The 17,471-nt window shown below is 43.8% G+C and overlaps 2 protein-coding genes across 7 annotated transcripts in view; one reads left to right on the forward strand and one right to left on the reverse strand.

Annotated features, from left to right (window-relative positions):
- CFAP119 (cilia and flagella associated protein 119) overlaps positions 1 to 6,314 on the forward strand; it is a 6,400-nt gene extending 86 nt beyond the window's left edge. Inside the window, exons 1-9 of one of the 3 annotated variants that reach the window (XM_087918276.1) lie at positions 1 to 73; positions 1,924 to 1,955; positions 2,209 to 2,274; positions 2,814 to 2,983; positions 3,490 to 3,560; positions 4,086 to 4,202; positions 4,485 to 4,545; positions 5,270 to 5,347; positions 5,861 to 6,314. The exon at positions 1 to 73 is cut by the window's left edge and continues 86 nt beyond it. In XM_087918276.1, coding sequence (XP_087774402.1) covers positions 1 to 73; positions 1,924 to 1,955; positions 2,209 to 2,274; positions 2,814 to 2,983; positions 3,490 to 3,560; positions 4,086 to 4,202; positions 4,485 to 4,545; positions 5,270 to 5,347; positions 5,861 to 6,039 — 847 coding nt within the window. In that variant the 3' untranslated portion in view covers positions 6,040 to 6,314. Of the gene's footprint in view, positions 291 to 510; positions 639 to 1,923; positions 1,956 to 2,208; positions 2,275 to 2,813; positions 2,984 to 3,489; positions 3,561 to 4,085; positions 4,203 to 4,484; positions 4,546 to 5,269; positions 5,348 to 5,860 lie in introns of those variants that run through there. The other 2 variants (XM_087918277.1, XM_026711971.2) reach the window with 2 other exon arrangements.
- A 1,452-nt stretch (positions 6,315 to 7,766) lies between these two features.
- PHKG2 (phosphorylase kinase catalytic subunit gamma 2) lies at positions 7,767 to 16,580 on the reverse strand. Of its 4 annotated transcripts, XM_087918273.1 has the most exons (11): positions 15,885 to 16,210; positions 14,306 to 14,347; positions 14,048 to 14,183; positions 13,748 to 13,923; positions 12,012 to 12,066; positions 11,713 to 11,778; positions 11,414 to 11,577; positions 11,084 to 11,174; positions 10,495 to 10,648; positions 9,005 to 9,127; positions 7,767 to 8,602 (listed from the first exon to the last, which is right to left on the reverse strand). In XM_087918273.1, exons 2-11 carry the CDS (start codon positions 14,343 to 14,345, stop codon positions 8,318 to 8,320), a joined length of 1,290 nt encoding a protein of 429 aa, XP_087774399.1. In that variant the 5' UTR covers positions 14,346 to 14,347; positions 15,885 to 16,210; the 3' UTR covers positions 7,767 to 8,317. The 4 variants fall into 4 exon arrangements, with proteins under 4 accessions (XP_087774399.1, XP_087774400.1, XP_026567772.1 ...); XM_087918274.1 differs by lacking the exons at positions 14,306 to 14,347; positions 15,885 to 16,210 and adding an exon at positions 16,291 to 16,580; XM_026711987.2 differs by lacking the exons at positions 14,306 to 14,347; positions 15,885 to 16,210 and adding an exon at positions 16,213 to 16,317.
- Positions 16,581 to 17,471: the final 891 nt, after the last annotated feature.

The following is a 17,471-nucleotide window of genomic DNA, read 5'->3' on the forward strand; positions in this document are numbered from 1 at the left end:
GCACAGTGCGCAGACGCGGACGCTCGTGTTAGCTAGGCGACCAATGCTCCACTTCTTCGACGACAGTAGAAAAGTGGGCGGGATTATTATTCTGGATTTGGTTGGGAGAAAGGGAGGGGACAAGAAGGCGATTGGGTAAAGCGCAGAAGATCCGACGTTGGAAGAAGATATTGTTACCATAGCTAAGCTGGCGTATTGGCTCTTTCTTTCTATTGATATTAAGATAGAAACAGAAAATGTAGAGACAACCATTCTGTTGACTTTGAGTGAGAGGAAGTTAAGTTTTCCATGTAGGTAGCAAGAGGTGATTTGACTATCAAGTGTTAAGAGAATAATTCTATGTAAGATAGACAAATAAATGGTTTCTTCTCCTTGGCATTCTGGATTTTTGCTACTTTATTTTGTTATTATATTCTATCTCTATTGGAAGTCTTCCGTTTAGTTTTCCCCCCAATGAAAATGTCTGCGATTGGCGTAGCGTTTGCTCGTCCCGCCTCCTGCCTAGCATATCTCGTTCTGATTGTACAGCTACTGATGGAGCCCTGAGAGGCCGAAGTAGGGATTGCCATGGCAACGCGTGCTTTTCCCCACGCCTCGCCCCCTAACTAGCCGAAATGGGACCGGAGAGCCTCCAGCTGGTAAAATAGACGTGAAATTAATATTAATAGTTATAATTGCTGTCTTGGATAAATTATCCCCTCGGCGGAGAACGTTGTAGCATTTGAGGAACAAACATGAATATTCAACAGATCCGGAATCGCTGAGAAGTTTTACCTGTTGAACGTCTGCCTGCCGTGCACCCGTTGGCTACATGGACCTCCATCAAAGAGGAGAAAAATCATATCTTGGAGAGAGCTTAAGCTAAAAATAGAAAAACTTGTGTCAATTCTTTGGATGTTTAGGTTATGCCTTACTTAAAAGGAAATAATTGGGGCTGAAGATAATGAAAAGTTGTTTTCACAGCCTTTGATGTCATTGGGTCACTCTTGTCTTTATGATTATCCAGTGAAGAAATCCAGTAAAGCTAGTCCTCGATTTATGACTACAATAGAGCTCAAGATTTCTGTTGCTAAGCGAGAGATTTAAGTACATTTTGCTCCACTTTATGACTGTTCTTGTCACAGTTGTTCAGTGAATCACTGCATTTGTTAAGTTAGTAACAACTTTGTTAAGTGAATCTGGTTTCCCCATTGATTTCGCTTGTCAGAAAGTCACAAAAGCTGATCACATGACCCCAGGACATTACAGCCGTCATTAATAGAAGCCAGTTGCCAAGGATCTGAATTTCAATCACATGACCGTGGGGATGCTGCAATGGTTGTGTGAAAAAGGGGTCATAAATCACTTTTTTCAGTGCTGTTGTAATTTTGTACAGTTACTAAATGAACTGTTCAAAATCAAGGATTATCTATATTGGAATTACCAGATATATGTAATTTGGCATACAGTAATAAAATTAATATAGTGCATTGCAGTAGGAAACATGATGGAAATATTTGAAATCTGAGTGGCTAGATATCCACCAAGTAAACTTGAACACATCTCCTTATAGCGGAATTGACACATCATTCTTTTTTAAACTATGGCTTGCTGAATAAACTGTAATGCTACAAGTCACATGCTGCTTCTTAGTAGATGTCTGAATATATGTGCAAATATAATTAATCACTACAAAGGTGAAGATATATATAAGCTAATGGTTATAGTATACAATTCTTTATTGCAATCTATTAAATGATAAAGTTTATCAAATGAAACATGGTTTATAAACCATAATGAGTGTGTGAATTAAATCTCGAGTTCTACCAATAAAATGTAGCAATTTGTACTGCTGATGCTTTTAGTAAACAATGAACTAACCTTATTGTGGACTAAACATCACACAATCAGAAAATGTATCTAAAACTGACCTTTTTCTTTCAGCCCAAGCCACATAAGGCAAACATATGTATATGGTAAGTAGTTTTTCATTCTTGAGATTCGGAAAAGTTATTAAAGTTTCTGTCTAAGAGCCAGTTGCATGTTGATCCATGAGAAAGTTTCCTTGAATTTCTGGCTGACATCCTTTATCCAGTGCAAGCAACTTTAAACTTTTGGACCTTATTTTTAAGAAAACCTGTGCAAGATCACACCTCTAGAAATAAAATAAAAATTGTGTTACAGTAGCAACCTTAGTTTTTCTCTTTTCTTTTTTTTGTGATGTTTCAGGAAATATTTAGATGTTCATTCCATGGACCTCATCAATAATGCTGAAACAACTGATGAACTGAAAAGGTGATGGAAGTTTAAGATTATAAAACATTTCATGACTGGCTTTCTTAATCTCTTTGTAGAACAAAAGTGCACAAAAAAGTGAGAAGTGCACAGAATGAAGATGTCAATAAATTCATTGCCGGTCTAGTGACTAATAAAACCATTTTTCATCTGTAGCACAACCAGAAGGGTATTCATATACAATAAATGTGTAGTTGTTCTCTAGCATTAAGTATCTTGCAAAAAAGATTTATTTGAGAATCCCAGAATAATGTGGCAAAATAAATAGATTTATCTCCCTCCCCTCATTTTAACAGAGGAGATAATCGCAGTATAAAAAGTGTACATTTATTATTTTGGAACAGTGGCATTGAGACTTTAAACTGGATTCAATTAAACCCAGAAGAAACCAAGATGAAATTATGTCAGTCCTGACCAAATAAGCCTACCAGCCTTTTCATAGACATAGAACCTTTTTAAAAAGACTATTATCAATGAAAATAGCAAATGGTTATGGTAAATGGTTGTTCAAGCTGTCACATTTCCCCTACTTTCTGCAGGCTCCTCTCTGACCTCTTTGATCTGAAGGATTTTGAATCAAATCCTCGCTCTGCTATTTTGTTAGATTTGTACTTCTACACCATCCAGTTCAGCCAGGAGCAGGGCTTCAACCGGGAACAAACTGCTACGTTCTTCTCAATTGTGAAGGATGTGCACGAGGCCTGTGTGGGTAAGAAACTGGACATTGAGAAAGACAGAAAAAAGGAAAGTGGTAGGAATGGAGAAACATGAGGGAAGAAGATGGAAACTGTATTTCATTACTTGCGTATTTGGGTTTTCACACTGCTTCAGTCCCAAGGTTTTAAGTAACATATTTATTTACTTAGTTTTAATAGTGCAATAGGCTGTGTGATAGATATGGGAGAAAATAATCGTTGCAAATGTCCAAGTCATATTAAGTTTGTGCAGTTTGGCCTGACCCTGTTTGTCTCAGCCTGGCTATGGTATTGCCAGTTCCATGTGCTACATTTGCCTTTGTTGTTATGAGGGCAGAATCTTGAGAAAATGTCTCTGTGAGTAAGAATAGAAGCGGAAGGAAAAAAGGGCCCCACCAAAGACAGTGATATTGTGGAACAGGGCAGCAGGGGGAGGTTAGAACCAGAAAGGAGGAGGGGTAGAAAGGAAAGAGGCTAATGTGGATCTTTCACTTATGCTTTCCATGTTATTTTTGTGTAGAAACACCACTGCCCAATATGGAGGAATGCTATAAATATTTCTCTGAACTCATATTCTGCCACTCCATTCGGGTGAGTGCCTAAATACCAGGCAGGCCAGGCCAAAAGTGGTTTTATGTTGCCTTCTCCACATACAGGTAGTACTCAACTTACAACAGTTCATTTAGTGACTGTTCAAAATTATATTGGCACTGAAAAAAGTGATTTATGACCATTTTTCCACAACCGTTGCAGCATCCCTATGGTCACATGATAAAAATTCAGATGCTTAGCAACTGCCTCCTATTTATGATGGTTGTAGTGGTCCCGGGGGTCATGTGATCCCCTTTTGCAATCTTTTACAAGTAAAGTCCATGGGGAAGCCAGATACTTAACAACTGCAGTGATTCACTTAAAACTGTGGCAAAAGAAGTCGTAAAATGGGACTAAATTCACTTAACAACTCTCTTACCTAACAACAGAAATTTGGGGCTGAATCGTGGTCATAAGTTGAGAATTACCTGTGGTTTGCTTTGAATGAAGCCCCTGCAGAAAGCCTTCCTCTCTTCGTATCTCCTTGCAGTGGCTCTATGGCTGCTTTCCTTCTCTCTTTCTCAGAGACCCCCCTTCAGCATCGATCTCTTCAGCCAGGACCAGCTGGTGCTCCTAACCGACTACATGATTAACACTTACTTCCGTCACTACAAACTTTACAAATATGCTTTCACCCCACAGGTAAGGCTGACTTCCTTCAGCCCAGGCAGTTGTAGGGAAGGGCTAGTGTCCCCTTGCCAATTTCCTGCAATGGCAAAGGAAGAGCATCCCCCTCTGGAAAACAATCCAATTATAAAATGTGACCTCTGACATCATTTGACTACTCCTGAGAATTTTATTGCCACGAGATGGAGCAGCATCTTTATGAAGGGAGTATCCCAACATAGAGGCTCAAGAAGGTGAAATAGAAATATCGGTCCATCTCTCTGGGCTTACAACCCTGATTGTACTTTAAATCAATAGGTGCGGCTGGACATCTCATTCACTTATGTTGGGATGCCTGAACCAGAGCCCAAAGAGGAAGGTGAGTATGGAGAAGGGCTGAAATTCTTTTGCAACTCATTTTTGAGGTCTACTTTACATTGATCCGCTCCTTTTTTTTAGTTGAGAGAATGAAAAAAAGGAATCGAGCAGGTTGGGAAACCTTCCTCTGGTCAAATCAAGCTAAAGCAAGTGATAATCAGATTAGAAAATGTGGCTGGCCTACCAATCCTCAGACAACTCAAGGACTGGGCACTGTAGTCCAGGGGATAACAGTGAAGAAGTCTGATAAACTAATAGTGTTTCTCAACCTTGGCAACTTAAAGACGGGTGGACTTCAACTTCCAGAATTCCCCAGCCAGCTTAGCTTTCTGGGAGTTGAAGTCCATCTGTCTTCAAGTTGCCAAGATTGAAAACACCTCAGTAATACATGTCCCACAATGGGTTGGATCTGGAAAAATATAAAATTGCATGGCATGGGCTTAGGCCATTGGCCAGCCTATATTTGAGTTCTCTTTTTTCTGAAAGAGGCTTTCAGATTGGAGATAGTCTTGGACCTCGGGTGTGCCAGGTGGGTATGCTGCGATTGTGGCCTTTCTTCCTTTCAGGGGCAAAATTTGCAGGACTTCGAAGGGCCCAAAACTTCTTAATAACCCTTCCTCCCAAGCTTGGTTTACCTAAAATGAGTCAGCTTACGTCAACCAGTCATGTAAAATAATGGGATTAAAAATAAAGAGAGCATTATCTGATCATCCTGTTTCTTACAGAATCTATGGCTGAGAGTACAGAAAAGGGACTGTCTCCTTTGCAAGAGGAAGCAGAGGAAACGGGGGGCCCTGCAGAAAGTAAGTGGAAGGCTTCAGAGGCGTGGCGCTTGGAGTTGGTGTGGTGTGGGGGTTCCGGAGGCGAACAATCCACAGCTCCCTAGTTTGTCCCTTTGCCATTAATAGCCGCTCTCTTTTGGCCTCAAGAGGGAGATAATAGTTCTCTATCTTGTAAATTATAAATGCTAACAAATACATGATTTTTGGCAGTGCGGGACCTGAAATCTGAGTGGCTGATTGCAGTGCTTCTCTCTTGGGTTGCTTATTAGCAGTAAAAATAGCACTTAGACTTATATACCACTTCACCGTGCTTTACAGCCCTCTCTAAGCAGTTTACAAAGTCAGCATATTACCTCCCACAATCTGTTTCCTCATTTTACCTACCTCGGAAGGTGGAAGGCTAAGTCAACCTTGAGCCGGTCAGGATCGAACTCCTGGCAGTCAGCAGAATTAGCCTGCAATACTCATTTTAACTGCTGTGCCACCACAGCTCTTTATTAGAATTACAATTTACTTTGCTTCACCCATTTATAGGTCCCACGGCTGCCCTGCGGGACTTCATCGTCTCACAACTCAACCAGGAGTTAACCCAGCTGCGCCTTTCCATCGATCAGCGTCTAAAAGTCACAGAGGACCAGTTTAACGCCAAGCTGATCCAGCTAGAGAAAGGTTCTGCTGCCAGCAAGGGGGTTGCCAAGGCCAAGAAGAAGTAAGCAAGCAAGCAAGAAGTAAGCAGGCTAGAAAGGTTGGGGTGCAGGAGGCCCATATTCTGTCCAAGGGTTGCTTCTTCATTTCCGAGGCTTCTGCACAAAGAGGTTATCCAAAGACCAAGAGAACAATGACAAATTAAAATACAAGGAGCAAATGGATTTCTGAAAGGCTTTTGAAAATGTGCTAAGGCTTTACAGAAAATCCCTTTTGAGATATGGTCATAGTAGGAACGGTTGCATGAAGCCAATGATGTTATATTAAAGTATGGTTAAAATATTGTCTATTGTTTGTTACTTTTTTCTGGGTCAAAAGTAGCAGCATTATTAAGGTCAAAGGATAATCTGAGACTGAATATATGTCGTCCTCCACTTATGTCCACAGCTGAGTCCAAAATTTGTTGCTAAGGAAGTTGTTGTGAGTTTTGGCCCCTTTTATGTCCTTTGTTTGCCACAGTTGTTAAGTGAAACTGGCTTTCCCCCATTGGTTTTGTTTGTTGGAAGCTAGCTGGGAAGGTTACAAATGGTGACCACATGAACCGTAGATGCTGCAAATGTCAAAAGTACATGCCAGTTGGCAAGCGTCTGAATTTTGATCACCTAACCATGAGGATGCTGTAGCGGTCGTAAGTGTGAAACCTGTTCAAAAGTCATTTTCAGTGCTTCTGAACAATCACTAAACGAATGGTTGTAAGTTGAGGAACACTTTTAAGGATTTAATGAAACCAAATTAATCAAGTCATTCCAATTTGATTAGTTCCCATATTTAATTATTTTTAAAAAACACTAGAGAGTCAGTTTGGTGGTGTGGTGTGTACAGGTAGTCCCCAACTTATAACACTTCATTCAGTGACCGTGTGAAGTTACAATGGCACTGAAAAAAAATGTATGACCGTTTTTCACACTTATGACCGTTGCAGCATCCCCATAGTCACATGATTTATATTTGGATGCTTGGCAGCTGAATCACATTTATGACGGTTGCAGTATCTTGGGGTTACGTGATCTCCTTGTGCCACCTTCTGACAAGCAAAGTCAATAGGAAAGCCGGATTCACTTAACCACTGTGTTACTAATTTAACCCCTGCAATGATTCAATTAACAAATATGGCAAGAAAAGTTGTAAAATGGGGTAAAACTCACATAGCAAATTTCTCACTTAGCAATATAAACTGTGGGCTCAACTCTGATCACAAACTTGAATTCTACTCTCCTTTCAGGCAGGAAAAGAGGCTTTGAGTAGCTTTGGGTGGCTCACACACTTTTAGCCCAACTTACCTCGCAGTGTGGTTCTTGTGAAAGAAATGGGAAGTAAGAGTGTTATCTATGCTTCCTTGAGTTACACAAGATAGGCAGGATATAAATAAATACATTCCGGTTTTGGAAAGATTCTGGGGAGCCTGGTGCCTTCAGCTGACCAACATAATGTAACATGGCTGGGTAAAGAGATACATTTCTTTCATTAAAAGCTTTGCCTGGAATATGGCTGTGCCAACTAGACTCCACAAAGAACTTGGGATTTTCCCCAGCCTGCCCACTCTGTCATTGTAGCCTAAACATTTTTTTCCTGGGATATGCCAAATTCCAGGTGCATCGTTCCTTCCACTTCGGGCACAGTGCTTGGGAATTTCTGGGACCTGGGGCAGACCACGATGGGTCTGGCAGGGCTCCTGTTTCAGCAGAAATTACTATGAATTCCTCTTCCGAATCTCGCCATGAAAAGGAGGCCCAAGTCTGAAGACTGCTGCTCATTTCACTTTTATTATAGTTTTAGACAATCGTAAGGTGGGGGATGGCAAAAACAAGAAGCAACAAACAGTTCGGCAACAAGGCAACGTTCATCACTTGATTGCAGTAAGGAGGAGAGATGCAAAACGTGATCCCACGGCTGATCTCCAATACTGACCGAATCTAAAGACCCAGATTGTTCCCTCAGCAGAAGGGACTCCAGGGACAGACGAGACCCCGCTTCCTTACTGTGCAAAGGGCCACGTCAGGGCACATTGCTCTCCCCAGTCCCCCCACTTTGGACCAACACCACTGGTGTGACATCAACCCTACCCACACCCAGAACAACCTTCCAGGGATAAATAGCGAATCCTGTCCCATCCATCCAAAATTCAAGGTTTCCCAAGTTCCTGTTCCCTAGAAAGTCGGTCTCTTTCGTGCACAAGGAACCCAAAGGAGGACTCTAACCATTGGCTGTCCTCTCCCAATGGGGCAAGGAGGAGGTTCAGTTTTGTGCCACTCACCCCCCTCCTGTTTCACAGGGGCTAGGCGGCCTCTAGAGGAGAGGGTCTTCCACGGCTGAGGATGCGGCCTCCTCTCCTTCTGTGTTTAGCAGGACCAGCTGGATGGCCTTTGGGACGTTTTCAAAGAGGGCAGCCCGGTTCTGTTGCTCACCCTTCTTGACCCAGTGGCCATAGATTCGGAAGGCACAAGCGTCAATCAGCTTGCGCACCCCCTTGAGGGCATAAGGGTCGCACAGCAGCAGCTCCTTCGTGACCGGGCGCACCCGACGGTAGTTGGAGTAGATGCGGATGGATGCCCGAACTGTCCACACAATCACCTGCCGTGGGGAAAAGAGGAAGACGTCACAACAGGCCACGAGGCGGAGAGAAGAAGGCAAGGAGATCCATAAGCAAGCATTAGAAAAGGAGGCACCTCCTCCCGTAAGATCACAAAAGATCACAGGCGGAGAGGCCAAGGATCCACCAAGGGCAGCACTAGTCAGTTGGTGCTGTCTAGCAGGACAGGAAGTTAAAAGCAGTCATCCTCAAAAGAAGCCCTGTTTGGCTTTAACTTCGACCCAAAACCATTTCATTTGGATTCTGGAACGTTTAAAAACATCTGTTTTGCAGTCAATACAACTCCTGACACAAGCCCTTTTGGGAATGAAGAATGGGATAAAAATGGCTTAAATGAACAAATGTTTTGTTTATTTGTAATTAAATAAGAATGTGCCACTTACCCTGAATTTATGGAAGGGACTGAAATGTCGCTGCTCCTTTCCATAGCTCTGGAAAAAGGGGTGCTGCAGCGCCTCCACAGCACTCAACCTTTCGGCGGGATCTACTTTCAACAGTCGGCAGATCTGCCGAAGGAAAAAACGGGGAAGGGATTCCTAAGAAGCATTCGGGGAAGAGAGGCCTGCGGATGGATTCTGATATGGAAAGGGCGGACTGAGAAGCAATGTGATGCTTTAAACCTGTATTGATTTGATTCCCCCAGCCCCGCCCCACCCCAGTTCTGCCTGTCAAGCTAGGCAGGCCAGCATGAGCTCCAAAAAATAGTCTTCGAGTTACAACCAAAATGAAGCCATCCCATTAGAGTCATACGTCATGACAGTCATAAAGTGCATAACTGAACCCCCTTTTTGAGGAAGTCCTAAAGCGTAATGGTCGTAATGCAAACCCATGGCTGTTTTTGCCAAAAAAACGGAAGTAAATGCTGGGATTTGGCAAAAAAACTTCGTCAAATGTGGTCATGTGACCTTGGGACAATGCAAATAGCCATTAATTTGGCTGGTTGCCAAGTGACCGAATGCTGTCACATGACCACCGGAGGGTTGGGAGGTGGCCTTGGTACTTCAGACCGGGATCTAAGTACCTGGAGGTGGGCATCATTGTAGTAGCTACTGAGATCCTAATAGATGGCGCTAGCGCTAGCAGCAAACTGCAGTCTAAAACCTTTGGCTACTTGCATGATCTCATTTCCTATATCTTGGTGAAGGTGGAAAGCCCCGGACTTTTCAGACATATAGGTGATCTCATTTACTAACATCACCACTAGTCTTAAGGATTGGTTGGGAGGTTGCATCAATGTGGATGGGAGCTTTCACCCATGTGTGATCTATTCTCCAATCCAGATGCTGTATCTATGTTGCCTTTGTCTTCTTGCAAAAACCCTATAAATGTAATAAACGCTGCCCATGCAGTTAGACATCTTGGCACCCTGCACAATGACTGGTCTTTGAAATCCATCACATCAAAACTTCAAAACATCAAAAAGTGGCCAGTCACAAGTTTAGGATTGCCCTGTAGAGCAGAGTTCTCCAACCTTTCTGGGTTGTATCCCAGGGCGGAGGGGCAGGAGCATTCATGTGCGCACACAAGCAGGGCAGCACAAGACCACATGAACGGGGCTGCAAGAGCGTATGAACTGGGCTGCGAGCGTGTGCGCTATGCAAACAGGTGTGGGCATGCAATGCTCACCGCAATGCTAACACCAGTGTGACACACACCACAACAGCGCTAGAACGAGCGGGAGGGAAGTGCTTAACTGGTTAGCCACTCACGCAGTCTGGTTGCCAACAGATTGGGGGATCCCTCCTGCAGAGTTTGGGTTGGCAAAGTCCCCTCCAGTTTAACAAGCTCCAACTTGAAAGAGCTGCAGCCTTTTCATTTCTCTCCATTACCCCCCCTCCTCCACCCCGAGGCAATGATGCTGCTGTCTTCTTACCAAATCCTTGACTGTGTCGGATCGGTCATCCCACTCTGGAGAACCAAAGTGATACCGGCCTTCCATGATCATCCGAAGCATCAACATCTGTTTGCGGTGCCAGAAGGGAGGAGATCCAGCTAGGAGGGTGAAAAAGATGACGCCGCAGGCCCAGCTGGAGGGAAGGAGGAGATTAATAGTAGAGAATATTTGTAACTCAGGGTTGGACTGTGGAGTCCTTGGTGCTCTCTGAGCTTGGTTGTTTTCTTGCAGATATTTCATTACCCAACTAATCATCAGTACAATCAAACAGTAAACAACAGTCTAATCAAGGAACCATCAAAAACACTCCCAACCACCCTGACAGGACAAGCCACTGGTATATAAACAGAGAGCAAACTCCATTCCCTTCTAGCACTGATGATGTCACTTTGTTGGGTAATGAGACGTCTGCAAGAAAACAACTAAGGAACACAAAGGAGGAATTATTTTCGAATGCCCTACTCCGCTTTGGCTGGCAAGTAAGAACAATCGTAGTCCAGAATACCTAATGCTAAGCAAGTTGAGGAAGGTTCCCTGACCCCCATCCCATTCCTTAAGCATAACTTACAGGTCCACCTCCTTTCCATAACCAGGGTGAGTCTCATCCATGGAACATTTCAATATCTCTGGTGCTAGATAGCCTGGGGTACCACATAACTCTGCAGGGAACAGTCACAAATTCAGAGAACTTCAGAGAAACGCAGATTGGGAGATCTTTTCAGAACAAGGGAGGTGGACTGAATAGCCTACAAAAAGACGCCCACCGAAGCGATGAGCTGAGCTTTCCTGCCTGCCCTATGGCTTAACAGAAGGCTGCTCCATGGGGCAGTTGGAAAGGCCTCCCTGCAATGTCTTCACCTCCCCAAAGATACGCCACTGGACGAAACCCCCGCCTCACCACGGAGTTTCTCTCCTGGCTTCAAATGGCAGGAGAAGCCGAAATCGGACAGTTTGATGCTGAGATCATCGTTCATGAGGATGTTCTCCGGTTTGAGGTCTCGATGGACGATGTGGTTCTCATGAAGGTAGCTCACAGCCTCCAGGAGGGCTCGCATGATGCACCTGAAGGAAGGCAACATGTGGTTGCAAGGGCCAGGTCTTGAAGCCCTTCACAAAATAGCAAGGAGGAGGGCTCACTAAATAAGGCGGTGAGAATTTTCCACTTATCTAAGCCCAACAGTAGGCTTTCGGGTTTACCTGGTCTCCTTTTCACCAATGGTTACTTTCTCGGTAAGGTAGTCAAAAAGTTCACCACGTCTCATTCTGCAAGGAAAATTAGAGTCTGAAAGCAGAACGTTCTCTCTCTTGTATTTATTTATTTAATTTAGTGTATGGCTCTCTTTCTCATAATTACAATTTAATATAGGGTTATGCTGGCAGCTTTATGTGGACTTCAATTCCCAGAATTCCCCAGCCAGCATGTCATTTTATTTCATAGAATTTCCCAGCTAGCATATCATTTTATTTCCCACCCATTTTCAAATGTTTTTACTTACAAATCAAAGACTAAGAACATGAAGGTGGATGTCTCATAGGAATCTATAAGAGTTACTGGAGAAAAAGGAGAATTGTCACTTACATCATAATAGCTTCAGTGTTTATAAAATGTCACTTGTATCTAATGGCAGAAGGCAAAGACAGGTAGTCCTCAATGAATGACCGCAATTGAGCCCAGAATTTTGGTAAGCTGGTAACCATGTGGCCTGATTTGATTTTATGATTGCTGACATGATCTCTTTACAAGTCACTATGGACATTAAGCAAATCACATGGTCATTAGGTAAATCATTTCTCCCAAATGGGTGGTTGTTGTTGGAAACCAACAAAAATGCTAGAAAGAGCAAAAAAACCCAAAACCCATTCCATTAAGGGATGTTCAATAGCAGCAGCGGTCCTGAGACCAATCTTTGCTTTTGTTTAATGCTTAAGTTTTTATTTCTTTAGCTGATAAATTTGTACCCAGATTTTCCCAACAGTGCTCAGTTAATAAATATATAAGGCAACGATGAAGCACAGCACATTCAGAAAGCTGTGTAAATAGAATCCACGAATCAACCTCTTAAAACCAGCACAATCTCTTTGTAGGATGCTACCCACTGCACCAACAATTAAGGAGTTGGCAGAAATTGTTGATACAATACAGAACTGTGCAGGATCAGACTCCCAACAGTTGTGATTTTAGAAACAGAAAGAAAAAAGAACAAGAACCAGCTATTTTTGAAAATGAGCTATTTGGAAGGGGGAGGGTTTTGTTTTACTTATTTTGTCTCTTTATTAATCAAGTCATAATTAATTCATCAGAAGAGAGGGGAAGCCTCACTCAGGCAGGAATTACACCAGCAAAAATGGAATGGATGGGGAAGAATTAAAAAAGGACGTTCACTGACAAACCCAGGTTGGTCTACCTGCACCAGACTAGAAACCAGGAGACTCACAGGAGACTATGAGTTCTGGTTCCTCCTTTGGCATGAAAGCTGGCTGAATGACTTTGTGCCAATCACCGGGGATTGGGAGTTCTACTCCCGCCTTAGACATGAAAGCCAGTTGGGTAATTTTGGGCCAATCACCAGGACACTGTGAGTTCTAAACCCGCCTTAGGCATGAATTCTGATTGGGTAGCTTTGCCCAAGTCATTTTCTCTCAGCCCTACCCATCTCACAGGATTGTTGTTGGGGGGTGGGGGGAAATAGCAGGAGTAAGGAGTACAGTCAATTCTTGATATACAACCACTATTGAGTTCAAAATGTAGGTCTCTAAGTGAACATAATTTCTTAAGTGAATTTTGCCCTATTTTACCACCTTTCTTGCCATGGTTGTTAAATGAATAATTACAGTTGTTAAGTTAGTAACCCGGTTGTTAAGTGAATCTGGCTTTCCCATTGACCACCCTGCCTGTCAGAAAGTTGCAAAAGGTGACCCCAGGACACTGGAACCGCCATACGTATGTGCCAGATTGTCAAATCTGAATTTTGATCACATGACCGTAGGGAGGCTACAGAAGTGGCAAGTGCAAAAAATATGGTCATAAGTCACTTGTTTCGGGGCCTTTTGTAACTTTGAACGGTCACTAAATGAAGTGCTGTAATTCGAGAACTACCTGTATTATGTATGTTATTATCTAAAAAGTAATAAAAGGCAGGATAGAAAGCAAATAAATGAAATAAATTTGCAGGACAGGGAGAGAGAGAGAGAGAGAGAGAGACAGGGATGCTGAGAGGACGGCCACACTCACTGATGTAAGGGTGACCGGAGACCTGGTGCAGGATGGCAATCTCTTTGCTGGTTGATAAGCGGACTTCTTCCAGCTGCTGGGGGGTCATGCGTTCTGGGGTTACCTCAATAATCTTTACTGCAAACTCCTGTCCAGTCTGCTTATGTATACATCGCCGGACTACACTGCTTACTCCTCTGTGAGCAGAATGAGCAAAGGATGTGCAGAAAAAAAATCAATTTTCCAGAAACGCTAACGTCCCAGCAAGGAAAAATAAATTTGAGGTATTTTCACCCTTCCAAGCCATTCTACTAGCCTCACCTGCCAATAACATCCTTGGGATCGTATTTCTGGTAGAACTCCTTGGCTCCTGCCCAGTCTGGAAGCTCGTCATCCAGGCCCACATCTCGTGTCATTTTATAACAGGGCTGGTAAGCCACAGGATCCAATTCAGCTTCTGAAATGCATAAAGAGGCAAAGGGAAAACTGACCAAAGTGCCGGATGCTTTCTCGACTCCACTGCTCCCTGAGCAGCATGCATAAATCTAAGAGGAGACCTAGATGAGGAAATAAACCTACGTGAAGGCAGCCTCAGGCCAAGACATTCCCGTGCACACATGGCTTTCATGATGGACGTCATGGAAGAGACGAAGGAAAAGGGCTTAATTGGAATCCCTTCTCTGAAGATTTCATTCAGTGGCAGGATGGATTCTAAGACATACGTTAACCCTCAAGGCACTCTCCCCTACCGTCAAAGGGAGCTGCTATTCCTCCTTTGGATTTATGTACAAATAAACCAATCAACCATCAACCAATCAATCATTTTGCATCCTTGTGCTACAGTGGGGTAGATTCCCCATTCCTGTGAGCAAATCAGGGCAAAATAAAAAGCCTTGTGAATTTTTTTCCCTCCAAGGGAGCAAAAATGCCACAAACATTCGACACACATGCCATATATACAGTGTATAGAAAGTAATGGGATCAGAAGCATGACCAAGGAAAGATATTCCTTTGGAACATCCCATTAGAATATTCCACATATATATCAGCCTCTACAATTCCACATTTTGCCCAGAGTCACACCTTCTTTCTAATGTCTGCTTTTCCATTCCACTGGAATTCTTTACTTCTAAACCTAAAAATTCGTTTCAGACACTCGTTTTAGCCTAATCACAATCTTATAATCTGAATCCAGCTTCTTCTCAATAAGGATGTAAATCTTGCAGACGTTTCCTTAAGGAGTATAAATGTCATTAAACTGAAATGGGATGGGGGTTTTCCCACAAGAAAAGATGCATAAACCTGACAATATTGTCCAATGAGAGATCCTTGGTGTTCTCTGAGCCTGGCTGTTTTGTTGCAGAAGTTTCTTCATTACCCAATATCAAATAACATCAACACTAACACTGATGATGTTATGTAGTTTGGGTAGTGAAACATCTACAAGAAAACAATCAACTTCAGAGGCCACCAAGGACCACTTGTTTCAACCCAGAGCTACAAAAATTCTCCTTTATTGGTTAATTTTAATAGCACAGTAAATCAAATTGGCTCTGAGAACATTCTACTTACTAGGATAACTTTCTAAACTTTGAACTGGAACTATTAGACAATAACTGTCCAAATACAAATATTCACTTGTCACATTTGCTAAGAAAGTTGCAATCCAAGATTTCCAAATAATACCAGGAAAAAGGGGAAACATCCCAAGGCATTTGTTGGTTGTGTTACTGAATCTACAGCCTGAAATTCTCCACAATTTAGTATTGAAGGATATTAGAAGGACATCTCCCATATCTAAGCACTATTGATGTGTTTGGTTTAAAAAATAAAGGTAGCCAGAAACCTGCTTTCAGGATCTGGATTCAGTACATGAAGGTGTGTCAAAAGTGTATAAAATGTATAGGAATTTATCTAGAGTATGGCATCATTTCCATTTTATCTATGCCTTATCACACAGAGAGGGGGGGAGGGAGAGAAGGGGAGGGAGGGAGAGGGGAATTAGGGAGGAAGGAGGGACAGAGGACAGGTGGGAGAGGGAGGGAGGGACGAGGGAGGGAGGGAGAGGACTGAGGGGGAGAGGGAGGGAGGGAAAAAGATGAGTATTTGCCACTTTCCCCTGCACATGGTCCTTGCTTTCTAAGCAATACTGGCCTACCTTCCAAGGTTGTTGCAAAACTTAGAAAGCAAGTACCACGCGCGAAGCACCTGAGACAGAACACAGAAAGCGCTTATTACAAAACGGGCAGAAAGGCTGCCCTGCGGCGAAAGCGTCCTCCCTCCTCCTCCATGCACCCCCCACTCTCCTCCCAAGATTCGCTAAGCCCAATTAGACAGGCACTCTGCGTATTCTCAGAAACTATCGGTTTGCATTCCAGGCTATCCGTGGCCTAGCAGCGACAAGCCGGGGTGGAGGGGTTCCGAGTCCTAAGATGCCGCCAACCATTATCCGCCCTTCCCGGGCCATAAGACTCCCCCCCGCTCACTTCCTCCCAGCCTTTCCTTCTGCAAGCGGGGAGGAATCTCCCGTTATATAAGCGCCGCCCGCACCGCGAGTCGCTCACCTGGCGGCGCCTCCGCTTTAATTGAGTGAATGACCCCCCGTCCCGAATAATAGCCGGCGATTCCCGGGCCCCGCCCCTTCGATCGGATTGGTTCGCGCTGCCTTAACGCCGTGGGGTGTGAACAGAGCGACGAAAGGGATCTGTTCAGAACTGGCGACAGCAACGCCCAATGGCCACGCGAACAGAGTGAAGGGAGGCGGGATGTCTAAAGGCAGAAGCCAATCAAATGGAGGAAGAGAAGAAGAAAAAGAAGAAGAAGAAGAAATGGAAGGGCGAGGATTAAAAAAAGGAAACGCTGTTTCCCACCCGCCACCGACGGGAGAAAGCTCGGCCAATCAGAATGGAAGGTGGTTAAGGTAGTCAGGAGGATGAACCAATCGACTGCTGGATTTGGACAAGGGAGCGAGAGGCGGTGCGGCTCGGTAAACAAACTTTGGGTGAAGCTTAGCCAATCGGGAAAGGGAAAGGGCGGGTTATCCTAGGTTTCACGATCGCCAAAGGAAAAGGTCGAGTGGCGGCCGGGGAATTCTCCCACGCCTTTCTTCAAGGTGGTCACGTGATCACACGGGGTAGTGTTATTACACACATATACAAAGGTACACAATCTGCCCTAGCCGGACCCTCCGCCCGCAAGGCACGAACCTCACGTCCTTCTGAAATAGATTAGGATGGGCAGCTCAAGGTCACCCGCGTTCGCATCTAAATCTGGGCTTCCTATTGATCGGGCCGGTTTTCCTCCACCTTATGCTAATGCAAATATAATGACAGTGAGAACGATCAATCAATGGAACAGAAGTTGCTTTCGGAAGTTGTGGGAGCATCATCACTTTAGACTTTCAAGAAGAGCTTGGATTGCCATTTGACAGAAATGATGTAGGGTCTCCTGCTTGGGCAGAGGGTTGGACTAGATGACCTACAAGGTCCCTTCCAACTCTTAATCTGAAATGAGTGGAAGCGGCCTTGCTGGGAATTATGAAAGTTGGAGTCTTGGAACGGCATCAGGCTGGGAAGCGTGCTCTAACCACTACTCCTCAATGCATCCTGACTCCTTAGACAAGCTATGTTGCTGTTTTTAATCATTTTTCATCCAAAAGAGGCTTCTGCTTTCCAGTTTTATTTGCACAACAACCCTCTGAGGTGGACCAGGACTAAGAGAATGAAGGACTGGTCTAAGGTCACCC

Source organism: Pseudonaja textilis, chromosome Z, assembly GCF_049901715.1.
Source record: "Pseudonaja textilis isolate UNSWEBS1 chromosome Z, rPseTex1.2, whole genome shotgun sequence".
Lineage (NCBI taxonomy): Eukaryota > Metazoa > Chordata > Lepidosauria > Squamata > Elapidae > Pseudonaja > Pseudonaja textilis.